At 45.1% G+C, this 19,980-nt stretch overlaps 1 protein-coding gene across 1 annotated transcript in view; it reads left to right on the forward strand.

The window, feature by feature from the left end:
• Positions 1 to 235: 235 nt before the first annotated feature.
• LOC105448769 (GATA-binding factor C-like) overlaps positions 236 to 19,980 on the forward strand; it is a 79,284-nt gene continuing 59,539 nt past the window's right edge. Inside the window, exons 1-2 of the mRNA XM_011687513.1 lie at positions 236 to 811; positions 9,529 to 9,976. Of these exons, the coding sequence (XP_011685815.1) occupies positions 9,805 to 9,976 (172 nt within the window). The 5' untranslated portion in view covers positions 236 to 811; positions 9,529 to 9,804. The remainder of the gene's footprint in view (positions 812 to 9,528; positions 9,977 to 19,980) is intronic.

Below are 19,980 nucleotides of genomic sequence, written 5' to 3' on the forward strand. Positions count from 1 at the left end.
TCATCGGTGGAGGTACGGTACGGCCACGGGCATAAGTGCATGCGGGTGAACACAGTGCACTTCTCCGTTGGAGCAATGGTGGGGAAAGAGAGTAGTTACGCCCCTCTGGTAGGTTGGACTCTGACTGAAGGCGGCGCCAGGATTGGCCGAACGGTACCGAACATGAACGAGCATTGCCGAACACGCGGGAACGTGGGGGCTCCGTGCAGCGCAGTGTTTTCATGCGCTTAGTTTCGCGCCGGGTGCCACGACAGTCGCATCGAGTCGAGTTCGCGCGCGCGTGCGTGCGTTTTTTGAAAAAAAAAAAGAAGGAAAAATCCCGAAACAGACTTCACAGCCGCACTTTGTCTACTCGATAAGACGAACGTGACGAAGAAGACAGGGAGGAGGATGGACTAGGGGCAAATTTTGTGGCGGAAGGCAGAAGTACGGCGAGTTTTGCGCGCCAAAGTTTTACCTCGTACAGTGAGAGAACGTTGTCGGGTATCGGGATCTTCGTTCTCCAGGAGACAACGTCCGCAGGCAGAAGAAGAGTGGAAAAGCAGAGGAATCAGCGAAAGTCAATCGCTCCGATCAATCTGCTTGCGTCCCCCCTCCCTCCACCTACCCACCCACTTACTCACTCGCCCGTGTCGAGTAAAACTCCATGAAACGCTACAATGTGCTGTGTGTGTGATGTACGGTGCAGTGTGTTGGTGCTAACTTAGTGATAACGATATTCCCCCTCTCCTCCGTCGCGACTACATCCGCGGAACCGACAACAAACTAGTCGTCCTGTTATCTCAACCGGGGATTGCCGCCGGGAGATAAGGTAAGGGCAGACAGCGTCCACGATCGTAGTGGCTTGATTATCCGCGTTGAATGTTTCGCGACGGGGGGGCACCACGCCGTACTAGCGCAGCGCAAATATCTCGCGATTGCTTACTGGCTTGGCCTTTACAAAACCCATCCTGCCGAGTTACTTTTCCAATCTTTGACGCAAAGCGTTACCAATCCGTTACAATTGTAACGCGTGATTAGCGTAAATATTTGGTATTTGACTTGCCCTTAAATCTGCGAAAGTTAAATCGTCGCGAGCAATGTGACATTTCATTTCGAATGATGAGGATATGGAAGGAAAGCAATTTGCATTGTATAACTAAATCTTACTTTCGTTTCTGAATATTTTAAATGTGCTTCATGCGTAATTAGGTTGATAAAATAAAGTAAAATAAAGATAAAATAAAGTTTACATCGCCTATACGCGAATAAAGTATCGTGATTTTATCAATATACAATACAGTGCTAATAAATCGTTGTGTTTTCCTTATTTGTCATTGAGATTTGCCCTGTGAGCAGTGACTGTCACGTCACATGTTATTCAGTGACAGATTTTTTATTAGACAACATGACTAAATTCTCGATATTCCCAAATATTGACATCAAGATCACGCTTAACTGCTCCAAAATACATTTCAAATCCTATATGACTATAATAAATAGAAGACCTATAATAAAAATAAATAGGACGTCTGCTCTAATAAAAATAAATAGAGCAACCTGAATGATTCAGCACGTTAAAAATTCTTCTGACCCGTTTAGGGAGGTATTAGAAAATATTAAAGTGGTGAACACAATCCGGCGAGTCATACAGTTGAGTGATCTAGTCAATTTTCTCACAAATGCTCGATTGCGATTAAGTTGATTTATTTATTATCTATTATCGATGGTATAACTTTCTGTCTTCAATCTATGACCTACATCTTTTACAGATGATTACATAATTTTTTGGTCCACGAAAAACCAGACAAGTTGAGAATGAAGCGAATCGAGAACTTAGACGAAAGCTGAATAGTCAGAATTCCGACGGCAGGTAGATACCGGTCAGTAGGTTAGAATAATACGTGCAAGTGGACCCTTTTTCGACACCCCGTCGCAACACACTTTATATGCTCAGCAAAAATGTCAAATTAATATCTCTTGACGATTGTCCTCTTCAGCTTTAACAATATATAAGCGTTATTTACGGACTAGTTCCTTGTTGAAATGACTAATGCATCTAATGGTTACAGTTAAGCCTAAACCGCTAAGGTTCCACTTGCACAGGTTCTTGATCCTGTTCCTATTTTGTGCTTAACGGCAATGGGGAAACTATTTCAGAGCTCTTGTTACCTGTAGCGAAACCATCATCATTTGTAAGGAATTTGAAAGAAAGCAAAAATTTTCGGGGATTGTTAATCACAATTACAAATAATTACTGAAAAACCTGTAAAATCCGAATGTACCTACAATTTTCACTGTGGCTGAGGTAATAAATAAATGATTATGTAGCTGTAGGGTTTAAAATTACACATATAAAATCGAAGATTGTCTGTCGATAATTTTTTTCTTTCAAAATATTCGTCGCTTGCCATTAAACACGAATATTTTACAATCCCTCGATATGTAAAACATGTTTTATACGTTTACGATACTGTTGAGTTATTGCAAATTGTGCTTACAGTTTGAACAATTTATATCGAATAACGAATGAGCGAATAACTGTTAACAGCAAAGCGTTTATTAATGTGATATGAATCTTATCATTCAAAATAAATTATTTTTTATCTTCCTCTTTCTTTCTCTCTCGATCTGAGCTGAAATGACGTATTTTATTACGTGAATAAGAAAAGTGTCTTCTTCCAGCAAACGATACCTCGCTATACTTAGCTGGTAGTAATCCAAAACTTTGTTAGGTATATATAATCCGAAGAAACTTGCTACTACTCCTATTTCTAAAAAATTTCTGTCATGGAAATTATTTCGTGAGCTTGCAAACTCTGATTGCAACTAACATTATAGCACTAGTATTAATAAAATTTATAGTGTTACGAAAATTTATTACAATTGATTGATTATCACATCATAAGAACTTTCTTAATTTTATTGTTAGTATTTCGAAAGCTGTCTTTTCTTAATCTGTTCTAAGTAACTTAATTGTTGTTGGTAACTTTACGAAATTAAACATTCTGGTATTAAAATCATTTTCTAATCATTAACAGTAAATACTTAAAAATATTATACAGTTTTAATTATATATTTTAGATTTTGTTACAGATACATAAAAATAATTTCTGTAAATGTAACAATTGGCGTAAAACACAATATTATATTTTCTCTCATCGAAATTATATTAAATTTTTCAACTAAAGAAATTTATATAAAACATTAAAAAGACATTTAGTAATTAAATATATACATATATGATCGCGATTATACGACTTCGATATCGTTTGCACTTTCATACCTAAATGGAATTCGCTTTCCTGTTTACTATACCACCTTGTGTTAATATATCTTCTTTTCTGCGGAAAAAAGAGCGAATAAGAGACATCGGAAAAGGGGAAAACATCAGATGGCGGTTCGCGTATAATTGGCGATCTGCAGGTGTGACAGACAGGCCGGCGGTATAAGACAAGTATTACATGAAGCGCTTGGCTAGTATAACTCGGCTACTGTTCTAACTCGAAAATAGAAAAATGCGAAGACGGTAATATTAATCCTTGGGTAGCAGCCACACGGTAATATTAACCCTTCGCGTTTTCTGCAAGGTTTTCTGTCTCGGGCATTTGTCTACGTAAACGCAACATGAGAGAAATTGTGAAGCATTAAATGTACTTATACTTCCAACTTATTTGAATCCTGGCTTATCCGTCTCCATAAAATTTGATAGATCTCACTAATTTTATCGCGAAGGTATCTTCATCGCACCACGGCATTCGGCCGTCATTGCTCCGTTCATCTCTTGTCTGTCCTATTAAAAATATTTATGATATATCACTTTATTTATTCTGAGGAGTCAAGAAGTACACAAAAATCGATATGTGCTACTCTTGCATCGCAAAATTGTCGCGAAATGCGTCGAAATTGGTCTCGCCTTTTTTTTTGCTTGCACACCGCGAATCCTTTCGCCCAAGAAAACATCCTTAAAATTCAACTTCCTGTGCGACGCTCGGTAAACGAACGAATTGGCCACACGGAAAGAATGATTTTGTTGAAAGATCTAAAAATTTTGCTAAAAACAGATCTGAAAATAATTTTTTATTGAATCGTCAAAATAATTTTTAAAACTGATAAGTATTGCTACAAAACGTTTTGATATTCTAGCAATCATTTTGACTTTCGCACAAAATAATTTTGATTATTGAACAAAAATTATTTTCAGATCTGGATTCAGCAAAATTGTTTTTTCCGTGCACCGTCGGCCAATGTCCCTTCGAGCTTTGAAACTTAAGTTTTTTTCCCCCTTTTCTCGGGCCACGGGGGCGTATCGCGTTACTGTCTCTCGGCGATCCAAGTCTCTCGCGATCCCGATTGTTTCGTTCCCGTTCCGTCGGGCCGCGGGCTCCGGCCGATCAGAGGTCCGCTTTTCGAACTTGCGCTCGCCGAAGCAAGCGCGTCGATGACGTCTCTCCTCTTATTTTCCACGGCCGTGACAGTGCGTGTCACGGGCCGATGATTCCATTATTCTTCATCCCCCGACGGCGCGCGAACGAAATACATAGTATTCGTTTTGGGTTCCTATCAAGTTATCAAGCCGCCTTGCGGTGAACGCGATCGGTATACGTATGTACCAGACATGTCACAGTGAACGAAACGCTAAAGCATCTCGTGGAAAATTATGAGGCGCGTTGCCGTTCCATGTTCGACGCAGTAGAATCGAATATGTTTAAGCGTATTACGTAACGTGATTTCATCAAATTTTCAAGCGGTATAGCTAAGAACCGCCATACTTTCCTACGCTAAAATAGTTCGATGCCTTGACGCAGGAACGACCAATGCCATTCTACATTTTGAAAGTAAAGGGAATAAGATAGGAACGCGCGTTCAAAAATGTAAATGCATTTGCTCCTTGTGATCTTGAACAAGGACAGATTATAGTGTTCTACTCCACTCTACTCCGAAGGTGCTGAAACTGACAAAACCGACGGATTGTGTCGTTATATTCTATTATGTTTTATTCACACATATGGAGGAAATAGTATATCTTTGCCATCGTCGGCTCCAATTGCTCTCTCCAGTCTTCGAAATCTCCGTCGAAATTTCGACGCTATACGTATACATATGTATGTGTGTATTTCCGAGTACCGAAGCCTGTCACGACGTTGACGCCGCCGCCGGACACTTTGAGGAGATTAACGAATTTCGATAAGATTAGCGATGTGATACGTGATCGAGGAGTTCACGCCGATGGAGTTTCGTCGAAGAGTGGACACAGTGATGTAACCCGGAGTAGATAAGATCCACTAGATCGCACCGGATTTGACGAAAGTACAATTGATTTGAGACAGAAGCGAAATCGAATCCCGCGGTCCGTTATAATCGCGGGCGAAATTCTGAAAAAACGCCCCGCTTCTCGTTGCCCTGTTAGTTACGCGAAAAATATCGGATGCGATATTTATGGCGTATCAGATATAGAGCCGTGCAGGCAGAAAAACGTACGATCAAAACGCACTTTTGATTAATGCGGCGTGGCGGGAAGGTTAATTTTTCCCGCGTTTAATTATTGGCGTTACAATTGAGACGTGTACAATAAATCGCGATATACCGCGAGGAAAGTCCATTCGCACCGGTGAAAACTCGTTACATCGACATGCTATTACGATCGATGAGATCATCTTTATCGCAATAGTATATGAATAGTATAACGCTTATCAGCTGTAATTATTTCTTCGGCGGTTCAACGGACGTGCTCCAATTTACTCGAACCTGTTCTCCTCACGGTCACCGCATGTAATATTCACGATATATATAAACGATACCGAGATCTAGGAAGTAACCGTTTATCGTCTTGTCGTCTTATGCCTCACGTGAAGGATCCGAGTATTTTTTTTACAACCTGTCCTTCGCTTTCACGTACCGCGTCGAGTGTCGCAATCACTCGCGCTCGCGGTTAAAGTCTACGATATTTTCGTGTTTGATTATCTAGCCCGGGATTTTCAATCGTTATCGCGATTATCGAAAAACCCAACTCACGATCCGTACGTGTGATCGAAAGTGCATATCGGTCAAGTGTCTGATTTCGATTATCTAGAGCCGAGTATCTCTTAATAGATTAGACAACTTCCTTCGCGTTCTAATTTTCGATAACAATAACAAGATTTAAAAAATTTAACAAACTGTCAAATTTTACCTGTCAAGAAAGAGCAGAACGGGAGAAAGAAAGCAGAAAACAAGAAATTAACATGAAGAAATGAGTTTTTTTATTAATAATTTCCTTTAGAACAAGTTCTGCATAGTATATTATTACGAGTTTTGTAATAGTAATTATTTAAAAGTATGAAAATATTCATATGTTCCCAGTGGTAAATATTCGACCATGCTTAATGAGTTAAAACGACCGCTATATGGATGCGATAAAAATAAAGTGCGCGGCGCTCTCTTTCTCTCTCGTGTGATTTATATTGCCAAAAAAATATTATTCCGATCGTGAGATATCTCTGAAAAGTAATCGCTCGTTCGTCTTGCGATCGTGTCGGATGATACGGTTTGATTGATCTGTCCAAATTTAGTTATATCTATGATCGATCGAGTCCGCGATTATCTTTCCGACGTTTTTGGCGATAACTGCCTAAATTGGGCGACAATTTGGTACGTCAATATTTTTTGGTCTCGCTTAATTAATGAACTGCGTGATTAGTATATTACTCATTATTAATATTAAATTATACTAAATATATTCATAAAAAGTATCTGGACTAATGAGAGAAATATTGGGTTACGTTCGTGTTATGCATATTGTAATCATTAGCATAGCTGATAATATTATCTAACACGGAAAGAACAAGTTTACTGGATCCAGATTAGAAAATAATTTTTGTTCAATAATCAAAATAATTTTGTTGGAAAGTCAAAATGATTGCTAGAATATCAAAATGTTTTATAGCAATGCCTATCATTTTTAACTTTTATTTTACTTTTATTTTATTTTAACCAACAAATTATTTTGATTATTGAACAAAAATTATTTTCAGATCTGTATTTAGCAAAATTTTTAGACCTTTCAACAAAATTGTTCTTTTCGTGAACGCATGAAATACATTTGCAAAATATATATATATATATATATATATATATATATATATATATGTATATACATATGTACATATACATATATGTATATTTTATATATGTATTGTATATGATATAATATATTAATAATAACGAGACAGAATCTCGAGCTCAGCTATCAAAATTAATCGGATATGCGTGTCACATTCCTGTGCGATATCAATCCTTATCGATGCTACACGCTTTTTCGTGTATATCTTATCGCGCTTTGTTTTCGAGTGCTTTATTTGCTCCGGGCGAGAGTGATTTTTAGTGCAAAGTCAAAAAGGAAGAAGGAAAGAAATGTAATGTCACGTCCGAATTTGTCGAAACAGTTACTATCACTATCGTCGTCGTTCTTTTTGCGCATCGTAAGATTCACTATTTTGCGACTGAAAATGAAACCTGTTGACTGGCGTAACCGGTTTCTCGAGAAGGATATTTTTTCGCCGGAGAGCCGCGTATACGCGCACACGCGGGGCGTGTTTTTTAGTTCTCGCGACAATAAAAATTCACCGGCGGAACTTTACGATTTCTAAGATTCAGAGATAGATATCTAATATTTCCGAAAACGTGCCCCTCTCTCTCCCTCTCTCTCTGTCTTTCTCTCGATAAGAATCCCGCCCGCCTTCTCTCCATCTTTTCTCGCGGGCCGTCACACTCTTTTCGTCGTCCCTTTTCCTCTCGCGCACCTCTATCTGGATTGGGCGATTAAACCGACCTGTCCCGGTTGCGTCATCGACCTTGATCGCCCATAAGCTGATTGATAAATCATTTCGAGTATTTGATCGTCGATCGTTGATACTCAGTATGTTTCGCACTAAAGCGCTGATCAGGACCTAATTACTGTAGATCACGCTGATCGATTATCGAAATTCGACGCGTTACGCTAAATTCAACCATTCGGGGTAAGTCTATTTTTCGTGCATTTCCTCCGTCTTTATCGAATCTACAATATTGAACGAAAGAATTTCTATTAAAATTCTTTTCTTAACGTAAGAAAGAAATTCAGCGTTTTGATCGGAAAGGCTTGAGTGTAACATCTGACGGAAACGAATCTAAAAATCTGTATATCAGTTTTGATACCTCTAAATATTTACATTCTGCGTATAAATCAAAGTAATAGAATATTGCTCCAGATATTTTGTTACTTATATAGAATCGTGAAAAATTCTTGGTCTGTTCAGTTATTCACGTTTTGATGTCATACAGTTTACAAAGTGAAATAAAAACGTCGTCGGATGCAGTTATCTTTTCTCCAGTTGCCTTCGTGCCGGATGAAGCGAGAGAATGGCGCTTCGTTTCGATCGTTCGCGAATCATCTCACCGTCTTGTTGGTTTTCGCGCTCGATTCGCGGTAGAAACGAAAGAGAGAGAGAAAGAGCGAAAAAAAGAGGTGGAAAAGACGTCTCAAAACAGGCGGCGCATTATGCAGCTTGTGTGCGCGATGAAAGAATCATTGAAGCGTCTCGTGTTTCGGTATTAATTTACTGCGTGCGTGTCCGCCCGGTTCATGACACGCCGTTCTTCCTTTTACGCGACAAGGGCGATATCGGCAAGCCGGTAAGGATACGCAACGTAAACCGGTGCGGTACGGCACGGCACGGCACGGCACGGCCGGCGGCGCAGCGCGGTGCGATGCGATGCGGACGGGCGTAGCTTGTCGTCGTGCACGTTACAAAGTTGTTCATTATCCCGTACCCACATTCGTGTATCGCGGTTACACGATCGCGCCCAGAATCCGAGAAAGTCGCCCGAGCGGACGGCTTTATTGAAATGACGTGTCGAGAGACACCCCGCGCCCGAGACGTTGTCTCCCTCCCTCCCCGACGCGGTGGTGCGAGATCGGGCTACGTTCGATCTATTAATTAATATATCGTAATAATAATTTTCGGATTTGACAGCGTCTTATTAAGTCAGCTCGGTCGCGCGTATATCACCCCGCTCGCTCTCCCGCGAGTGATATAATTAATTAACACCGCCGCGGCATGCGCACGTGTGTCTAGCCGTTTTAACGAGGCCGTGCAAATCGCGGAATTATTTATTGCTAATAAAGTCGGAATTTTCCCACCGCGCGCGGCGCGGCTCGCGTGGATCGCGTTCGACTAAGCACTCCAATTAACTTCATTCCACGTTTGCATATAATATATCTCGTGCATCTCGTGTACGGATGGTATTCACTGCTTTAGAGTAATTGTGTCGTATAAATCGATGTCAAAACGACGCGCGTCCGATTGTTATAATTTATTCCTAAAGAGAGCGTAAAGTAATTTCGCGTGTGTTCAGACTTCTTAAATATAACGCTTCGTATAGTTCATTGATTATCTCGTACCTATACGTTCTTTTTCACGCGCAATAGAAGGATTAACCAAAAACGGGAAGGGATAAGCAATCGAGATCAACGACCGAGCGATCAGGAGCAAACTGAACTAATCCGTGCCATTCGATTGTGTTTTGCAGGACGGAGGCCAGGAAGAGGTTTCTTTCGCTCAGCAAATCAGACCAAGATTACCTATGATCCCACTGGGCGTCGCGAGGACGACGGAAAAGGAAGAGAGGCGCTTTTGGCAGTACTCCTAATCTTCCTCCCGGACCTGCCCGCCCGTTCTCTCTTCTCTCTGTACTCCGCTCCCTCTCTTTCCTCCCCCCTCGCGCGCCTCCTCTTCCCGCTGTTACTCCTCCACCTGCTCGTTCCTCGGCGAGCGATCGCGACGCACCAAGATCCCGTTGGACACGATGGACATGAGCAGCGAGTCGAGTGCTAGGACGTGGTATGAGACGCCCAGGCTGGAGCCGCCTTCGGGGGGTGCCGGGGTGGCCGGAGTGGTCGGCAACGATTACAGGGGTTACTACCCTCACACCGGACCGACGGCGCATCACCCCGCAGCTGCGGCCCACTACGCCCACAGTAAGTACACACGTCGTTCTCTCTCTCCTTCTTTTAATCGCTTACATCTTCTCTCTCTCTCTCTCTTTCTTTCGCTTTCTTCGCGAATTTCCTCTCCAAGAAGCTGTCGTCGCGGTTCAACGACCGACCGCTCGCTAACATTTCCTTTGAAGCAACTTAGCGAGGTCGAAATCAAAAGAAGCGAGGACTCTCGAGAGAAGAGGGTCTTACCTCTCTTTTTTTTTAGCGGCGAATACCGTGCGGCTATTAAGAGGATAATACGTATAATCTTCGAGCCACTTTGTAGCGTTATCGATTGAAATCCGCCTCAGCGATTCCCGACGCGTGCACGATAGAGGCTCCCGATTGCGGCAGTACGGTTTGTCGCGAAGACCCGCGCTTCCTTCGTGCATTAAGTATTACGAGAAAGAAAAACCGATACAATATAAATCGAATAGAGCGCTAAGATCTTGTAAAAGAGGCGAGAATCCTTTTATAGAAAAAACGAATCTACAATGATAAGAGCATATATACCCCGCTGCCGGCTGCTTCTCGCGTGTTTCGCGATGCGGTCAGGTCAACGACCGTCGAACAGTCACCTCTCTCTCCCTCTCTCTCTCTCTCTCTCTGCGAGCACTACTCATTAATTAGAATTTCTATATTTAATTAACGAGGCGTCTCCGAGGCTATCAGCGCCATCGAATGTCTCCCCTGATGCATCGCCATTTCGCTCCTCTCCTCCCCTCCCTTCCGCCCGGCTAGATACCTGCCTCGATAATTAAATTTCTACCACGGCTGATAGGCGCGTGACATTGTACCACTGGGAGGCCCCGGCGGAGTGACAGCCGTAACATGCCATTGGGACAGTTTCTTAGCGCGGCGCTAATCCATCTCGAGTGTGCCCCGAATGCAGGCGACACAGAAGGCGCCCTCGAGGCGCCCTCGAGGCGTGTATACTTTCGAGCACGCAAGTGCGTGTTGTATTACCCACGTGCCCGGCGCGGTCTTTTCTCGTGCGCGTCCCGCACACTTAATTCCGCTCGTGTCGCCTATACGTCCTCTCGATTCTCGCGAGCCCCGGCGAATGACTTTCCATTTGGCAAGCGCAACCCTTGCCACTTCTCTAGCGCGTGAATGACAGCGCGAAGCAGTGAGACGGCGCGCGCGGCAAGAAGCAAGGACGATCAGTGTGGCACCGGCGAGACGGACGGCGTGAATAAAGCAGAAGCGTAAACGCAGGAAACGTGTGATTAGTTGTCCATAAAAAGGAAGTCATCCTAGGGGGGGGGGAATAATGTAAGAAGCAACGCACTTGACAGTTACACATCAGGGGAAAAGATAAAAAATATAATTTAAATAGGGAAAAGGGAATAGGTGAAGTCCACCGTACAGGATGTCTCAAAAAAGATTGTATTAGCAATTTCGGAAATGACAAAAAACATACTTTTTTTTTGCAAATTTTGACAATTTTATTTGCTACTTATTTCATGTAATAATTGCTCAACGAATTCATATAGTGACCACCAAAACGGTTGGGAATGAAACAAAAAGCTAATAACATCTCCTCGAGAGAAAATGCTTCAATTATTTTAGTCGAGTTTAATATCTGTTCTTTGGCTGTCGCGTCAGTTTTACTTTGAATACGTTACTCAGTAGCATTTATAAATCTTAAGCGAAATTTTCTGTTACTCCATGTATAATTCTGGCCAATAACAAGCATCGTCCCTCTATGTTTCTAACTCCATGTTCTTAAGAAATTCCACGCGAGAAAAGATTTTACGGCGTCACGCAAAGAGAAAAAGAGAGTCGTTTCGTGGGGAGGCACGCTAGGCCGATAGTGTGTACACTCTAGATGTACGTAATCTCGATAGCTCCTGCGGTTCCTCGCTGTTGGCCAAGCATGAAAAAGCATAGCGTATAGGTAGAGAAATGTAGGTGTAAGATACAGAAGACGTAAGGACGAAAGAAGTAAGGAGAAGAGAAGTAGGAGGCAAGGAAGAAAAAAAGGAAAAGAAGATGAAGGAGGACGAGGCGAGTGTTTCATTCGAGGCTCCTCGACGTGCTAAGGAAAATTCAAAACAAGAGGGATGAAGCGAAAAGAGAGAATGACAGGAGAGAGGGAGAGAGAGAGAGAGAGAGAAAGAGAAAAGAGACGGAGGACCGTTGACGAGAAGGCACGGATGAGAGGAACGAGAGGGAAGGCCAAAAGGCCAAAAAGTGCGTGAGGAGACCGTGGAGGAAACACGATACAGCCGGGCCAGATCTTGAGGCCCTTGGAAGGCGATATCCCTGATTCGTGCCGACGTGCATGGATCATACTCGGCCCTCTGTTAGCTCGTGGCCACGAAAAAACGGCGGCCCTAATCAGAATCAAATCTGCTGTACGATTGTACGTCGAGACGACGTGGAAAAAGCGCGGAATTTCTTGCGACTTCTGGCCGCTCCTGTCGGGGGCATCGGCGATTTCTCTCCCTGCCAGCCGACTGAAATCGTTTATGACTTGGCGGACGGCCGCCTTTGATTTCCGTCGCTCGCGCGCGGATGCGACCGCGCCGGAAAATCCGAGCCTCGTTCGGGCGCGTCCCGAGTTTTGACAGCCGCTGATGAGTAGGGCGGAAAAATGTCGACAGCCAATGAACGTCCAGTGCTTCAAAGAGTACGATCTTAATCACCATTAATGATGCTAATTCAATCCAAAAGACTTAATTTGTAAATATATAAAAATTTCTGTTTTTGGAGAATAAGACTTCAGTATCTGCGAATAAGTGTAATATAAATACGTATATAGAGACAATGCACAAAGACTTGCATAATCGTTTAACTTGGGATTGCTAACAAAACCGAGTCGTATTCCTATATTCGCTAGACGCTTTCACGCGCGCTTGACGCCACAAAGCCGGGAATATTTCCCTCCGACGATTTCCGACGGTACCACGTACGTTTAGCGAGAGACAGAAAAACAGAGTCGGAGAAGAGAGAGAGAGAGAGCGGGGGTTGGAGGGGGAGGGAGAGATGGGACAGCGAGAAGTGATGCTAAAAGAGGAAAAAAATAAATAAACAAGATAGGCGGACGCGCACGGAGAGCGGGATGCATAATACACAGTGGTTGCGGCACAGACAGGAAGGAAGCGCAGCCAACCGCGAAGCCCGCGGGGTCTGAGAGAGGTGCATACGTAATTGCGGGGCCACGCGGGAGGCTCTCTTTTCTCTCTCTCTCTCTCTCTCTCTTTGTCTCCCTGTCTTTCGCTCTCTATCTCTTTTATAAGTTAGGTCTTGTCCCTTCCTCGCTATGCGCTCCTCTCCCTTCTCCGCCGTGCGCGATCCCGTATCCTCGTCGTCGTCGTCGTCGTCGTCGTCGTCGGCGATGACGATGACGACGACGATGAAGGAGAAGAGGATCCGGTGTTGCTCCGGGCCGGAGCGGCACGACGAACGTGGCCGGTTCGCGCGCGTTGCTCCGGTGTGCAAAATGTGTGCAACCGCGGCACACACCGACCGACCGGCGCCATCTTGCGCAAATGCACACGCCAGCTGAAGGCGGAGCCTCTCCCGAAGGGCCTCTCCGTCGCTCTCTCCTGTCGTTTCTCTATCACTGTCTCTCTCCTTCTCCCTCTTTTCTCCTCCCTCTCTCTCTCTCTCTCTCTCTCTCTCTCTCTCTCTGTCTCTCTTTCTCTTTCTCTCTGTCTAGTTCATCGTAGCAGATGCAGCTTCACCGCGATCAATCTTCCTCCTCGTCGCCGCGTTTCGTTCCCTCCGTAGTCTCCTCTCGCCTCCGACACAGACACAGTGTGATTCCTCCGCTCTCTGCGGTAGCTCCGCATCCCGGACGAGCTGGTATATCCGTCCGCCTCCGTTGCCTCCGCGCGCTTCGGGAATTTGGGGTAGATCTCAGTACCGATTCTACCACCAACGCCGATTAATTCTCGCCGGTGTTTAAACGATACTCCCTCTCGAGACCGTAATACTGTAGACTATGAGTTAGAAATGATCTTCAAAAGAACCGTATCATAAAGATGGCAAACAGCTCGCGACTGTCAATCCTTCGACTTCAACATCGAACTCTTCGTGAAGCGGGAATTCAATTTCCTGGAATGAATTTCTACTTACATTCTCTTAGGCCGCATATTTTTCGCCTGGGTACACTTACCCAGGCGCCTTTTGCGATCGAAAGGGAAAAAAAGAGAGAAAGAGAGAGAAAGAGAGCGAGAATTCGATCGGACGGGAGGATACGGGGTGAAATTGCATGTTATTACGCGAAAGCTGCTGGGGGCGCCCGACATGAAATGAGACGTTATTTTCAACGGGAATTTCGTGCACGTACCGGGATTATATTATAAGGCGTGTGTGCGCGCGAGCTCCCGCAGCAACGGGGAGGGGGAGGGGGTGAAGGGTGGCTTCTTACCCGTGGGATTCTTTCGCGGGCATTCCGCGGCTCGACTGGGCATCCCCGCGAAAACTGCGACCCTTCCTTCCCCGCGGATCTCTCCTAACGAAAGTCATTCGCGCGAGAATCGTTAACGAGTTATTCCGCCAGAGATTGCGTGCGTCTCGCCGTCGTTGTTACGGGCGATAATTGGCCCCCTCGGCTTAACCGCGAGAATAATGACGAGCGAGTTTCCATCGGGAGGATCTCTCTTTCGACGGAAAATGGAATTCAGCGGAGCGGCTCCTCGTCCTTGTCGACGTATTCGCGATAACAATGCTTATCGCACACGAGCGTGCCGCGCGTTACGGTTAACGAGGCTGCCGCGTAAAAATAACGCGTTTACGCGCGGTCGGCGGCGGATGTTTTTCAACCGAGGCAATATTTTAAGCATATCGTTTCTTATTAGCGATACTAATTGGAGCCTCGCTTATAGGTGAGTCTCGTATTTTAAAAAAAAAGGAAAAAAATATGATCTGATTTACATCGAGATTCCTCGACCCTATTCCGTTTTTTTTTTATGTTTTCTACTAATTTATGACGACACAAATTAAAGTATTACACTATTCAGTCGATGTTTTGAGTCAGTTTATAAAGCTTGCCATGTTGGCCTCAGCGTCTCAACGCGAATCGTTCGCTATAAAACGTATATCTTCTCCATTTTTGTAGGGGCGATAATGAACCGTCGCTTCACAGTTTAGAGATTCGCGTTGCGAAAATAAGCCGTACTTCTCCGAGCAAATAATTAATTACTGTCTCATGGTAACGAAGCCGAGGCGTTCGCTCGGAAACTTCCCTTCCTCGGAGCCTCGGGAACGCTCGAGATACGCCCGGGTAATTTTCAGCAGAATCGCCCCGGGGATATTTCTTCATTAATAAAATCAACGGCGGTAACGACCCTCTGGTCGCGCCTGAATCTCGATCGCTGGCATCTCGATTTCGCGTCTCTCTTTTGAACCCGACGGGCAGCGCGGCGCGGCGCGGCGGCGCGGTGGCCCCGAGACGGGACACGACGTCGAAGGCAAATGGCCGGGAAATAAAGCGCGCTTCCTGATACGATACGGCGAGTCGTCCTTTCAGATGAACCTGCCGGCGCTTTGAATCCTTTTGACTCTTTGAGATCGCCTCTCTCTCTCTCTCTCTCTCTCTCTCTCTCTCTCTCTCTTTGTGTCTCCCGTGTCGCGCACAAAAGCGAAGTGTGAGCGCCCGCGCGCGCGCTCTTTCGGGCGTGGTTAATTATTTGGAGTACTCACTTTTGTGTGTGTTACGAGTAAAAAGGTGAGAGAGAGAGAGAGAGAGAGAGAGATATCTCGCGCCGTGTCCATTCGCGAGATAAACACCAGATATTTGCGAGGACGCAAAGTTCTGCGCCGGCGTGTGCGAGCGCGGCAACGCGCATTTGCAAATTATTCGTTATCTGAGCGAGTAGGAGCTTCGCGGCGGTTTTTTTTCCTTTTTTTTTTTTTATGGAAATACTTCCCTCACCTCGGAATATATTTTGCTAAAGCCGATGGAAAGAAATGCAGGAAACAATAACGATAAGCGGACTGCGTTTACTTTATCTACGCCTATTTACTTCGTTTGGGGAATAATCATGATACGGATATTTTGCTATTATGTAGGTAAAAACAGTCGCTAAAAATAAGTATAGGAAATAGCTAGTGGATGTAAATAAGTACAAAAGTAGCAGTTAAAAATAAAAATAAACGGGAAACTGAATGATCGGTTCGTTCGCTCATCGGATATGTATTTCGACAATTGTAATAAAAGATATCAAATATGTGGTTATCAAATATCTAGTTAACGATCAAACAATTGCACAATATTCCGACAATGTTATTATGCCTCGCGTAGAGTAAACGTTTCCGCTTTAATATTACCACATTATTAATGATATCTTTCATCTTAATAGTCGCCATAAGATATAAATCAAATTGAATTACATAAATCAAACTGCAAAGGAAAGGGTGAGAACAAAGAAAATTCCGGGCGCAATCAGTAGAATATATATATTCGCGATTGCGAAGACGTGTCCCGTCGCGTTGTTTACCCCGTGTTGCTTCGAAATTTGTCGTTTCTCTCTTTTTTTTCGTTCATCGGAAAATATACCTTTCGCGCGGGCTTTCACTCCGCGCCGGCTTTTGTGATCTTTGTCCGCGACCAGAGTAATATAAATGTAAATCGGCGCGATTGAATTGCGTATTGGTTACGTAATAGCCGCCAGCTTCCGTGCGGCGGTTTTTCACGACGTAAAAAAGGAGGAGGGGCAGAAAAAAAACGAAAAGAAAAAAAAACGCTCGCTATACACCGCGACAATGTTCCGCAGGTGCGCCATGAACTCGATTTATTTCCGGCTCGTCGTTATTAGAACTCGGAGCTCGACGACGCGGAGCGCGGCGACGGGTATCGATTATCATATTAATTTATTACGGAATGTCGTCTGTTCTCTCGGGCAAGTAACACGGGATACTCGCGCGGGGCACGCATACTACCTATACTCGCGCCGCGCGCGCGTGGGCGCGAACGCGGGCGCTCCTGAATCATCTGGCGGCTCGGGCGATCGAGTAAGCGATTAATCGAACCGATCTTGATCACGCTTCTTATAGGCGTGGGTCGTCACTGACGCTATCGCGCCGTATCGCTTTTGCCCCGTGACGAGCGAATTCAAAGTAACGTTCGAGGCAAGAGAGACGGAACCCTCTCCGCGCGAGGCCAATACGAGAGTCGGCCCGATCGCTCGGAGCGATCTTATTAAATCCGAGCGATGGGATACAAATTTGCGTGTGCCGCGCGATCCGTTCGCTCTTTTTGTGGATAAAAAAAAATTTACAAATATCGCCAGCAATTTTACGACGATCGGATGCACGAGCTTGTGGCGTCCCGCGTATTAGCGAGGGAAAAAAAAAATACAAACGTATGTGTGTGTGCAGCTAGGCGACCGAGAGCGCGCGTTATCTGCATTCGTGTCGATCTCGTTCGCGCGATATAACAGTGACCGTATCCATGGATTTTTCATGAATATTCATGATACGCCGAACGGCGTTATATCGTGCAAAATCCTCCCGGTTATTATCTAGGAATCAGCCGGATCGGATAATATCGCGAGGAGCGAAGCGATATCTGTGGAATTTAACGATGCCGGCTGGCTAACCGGCTGGCGGGAAGCAAAGCAGAAAATGCAGTATTTTCTAGGCGGCTCTTATACCTGTCCCCGAATCTCATGGGGCAATTTGCGATTTCCCATTCTGCTCGGCCTCTCTCGGCTGACTTAATCGTGAGTTGAAACTTGATATGTTAGAATAGAATAGATTGCGAAGAAAATCGATATCGTTAGCATAATGTCATCGTTAATATACGGCAAGCTGTACGTGGGCATCGGTGGGTCCCCTCTGGGTACTTTTTGGTCCGATCGCGGCGCGGGCAAACCTGCCTTAACGGCACAAAGACGAATTCGCGTTTGGGAAAGAGAGCGGCGGCACATCGGACGAGGCTCCGTTTCCTAACGAGCGCCTTGGGAGAAGGACTCAAAAAAACTCTATACGTAGCGCAATAATAAAACTCGTCCTCCTTTTCTCTTCCTGTCCCGACAAGATGATGTTATGCTATTGCGACGCGCTGCCAAAAGTTTTCGACTCGCGCTGAACGCCGCGATCATCGTGCGAGCGATTTATGGAGCGCGATTATTGCGCGTGTGAAAACTGGCGGCCGGGGTTCATAAAAGTCGGGGAGGAGAGGGAGCCCCCACGACAGTGAATGGAAACGTTATCCTGGACGATCCGTGGAGCTCGACGTGGCTCTCGTGAAGCGAGAAAATCATATCCGTTGAAAATGCATAGCTGCCCGCTTGTAGCAACACTGATTTATGACACGCGTTGCTTGAATCGGTAGTCTTTTAATATATGACCTTATACGCGTTTCTTTTTCGCGCCTTGTATCTTCGAGAAGATTTAAACGGTATATCAAACGTTAGATTGTTCTCGACGACTTTATTGGATGATCTGCAGTCGGGCTGAGGTTCAACAACGATTCCAACGCGTCCCTCGAGCATTAAATTCTACAGAAAGTAAAGGGCCCTTCAATACTTACTACGGCTGCGTTTCACTTGGAGCTTGCAACGCTCTTGAAATCATTTCACTTTTGTTGTTTAGCAAATGTTAAACAAGGACAAGCGATACTTGCGAGCGTTGCGAGCGCCTGCACTAGTGGAACGCACCTTAGAATATTGGAAGTGCGTGGAAAGACACCTAAACAGCTGATCGCTCGTTCGTCAGCCGTGCTCGTCCGGACGCGTGTACGACAACCGATTTGCGACCGTAGATAAAATTGCAGGGACGACAGAAATATCGCCGAGATAACCGCGCGAGAGTTATGTTAGCGCGCGTCAGAACGAGGGGGACAAAGACGACACGGGCGAAGGTGTAACGGAAAAGAACGAAACGGAAGAGTCGCTTCACGGGGAAGGAGAGGTGGAGAAGCTAGCAAAAAGTCCCGTGAAATTCTGTAAAAACGGAGTCGCGACGGAGGGAAGCGAGCACGAGAAGGGTCGGACAGAGCGATAAATATCGCTCAGCATGGAAGTTTTTATTGCGTCGAGAGTGCGAAGTGTTCTTCTCCGTCTGCGCATTTCTCGCCGCTACCATACCGTCTTTATCTTCGATTCCCATCTTGCTCGTCGTCGTCGACGACGAGAGTGATTCCGACATGAAACGGCTGACTTTGACGCGGTCATTCCGTCGGTGAATATTTTGTTTAAAACTATTACAACCGTAGTTGATGATGATAGTCTGCCGCGCGTCTCTGGATAATTGGAGGAAATGGAATCGCGTTAGCGTGCTGCTGTCGTTATAAAAAGTACACAGATACATTGCATAACGCCGGCGGGATGAATATCAAGGTGTAATGAAATAGTCGAGGATTCGAAAGCGTAGCTCCGCACGTAGAGCTTGTTTACTTTTCATTGCGGCTGCGCCGCGATGCAGCGGATCCAATTACAGACAGGCCATCGTTGGCTCCGATTAATTACAGAGCCGCAGCTGCTCATCTCGCCGCTCGCTGTATTCGTAATATTGTGTTTCGCGCTTCTCTCTAAATTTAGACAGCGCCTTTTCGCAGACACCGCCGCCATTTGCAACGCGCGCGACACGCCAACGAGAGCGTTTCGTTTACACCTCATCGATTTTTACGCTACGAATAACCGATCTGCAGTTGTATTAAAAATTATAGAGTTTACAGTCCATATTATTCGCGCGTGTTTCGAGTTTGCTTGCGGAGGAAATGCGATTTTGGAAGTTCCTTTCCCAAACTTCGCGCTTGCGCGAAACGCGGAGCGTCTCGTAGCGCGAACGCGAGTCCGACGGGGTTCAAAATTAATGTCCATAATTCGAGGGACGGTCAGAAAGCCCCCGGGGGGAAGGGGAGAGGGGGGAGAGAAGACGAAGCGCGGTTTGGCAAAACATCATCTTGTAATCAGCGTATGCCGTGAAGGTAGTGGAGCGGGGCGTTGTTAGCAAGAAACCACTCGATATATCGATCGGCCACTTGGGCCAAGTAAGCAGGTTTGCATGCGTCGCATGCACGTTCTGGTATTCGCTGGCAACAATGT

This window comes from Wasmannia auropunctata, unplaced genomic scaffold (genome assembly GCF_000956235.1).
Source record: "Wasmannia auropunctata unplaced genomic scaffold, wasmannia.A_1.0 LD336078.1, whole genome shotgun sequence".
NCBI lineage: Eukaryota > Metazoa > Arthropoda > Insecta > Hymenoptera > Formicidae > Wasmannia > Wasmannia auropunctata.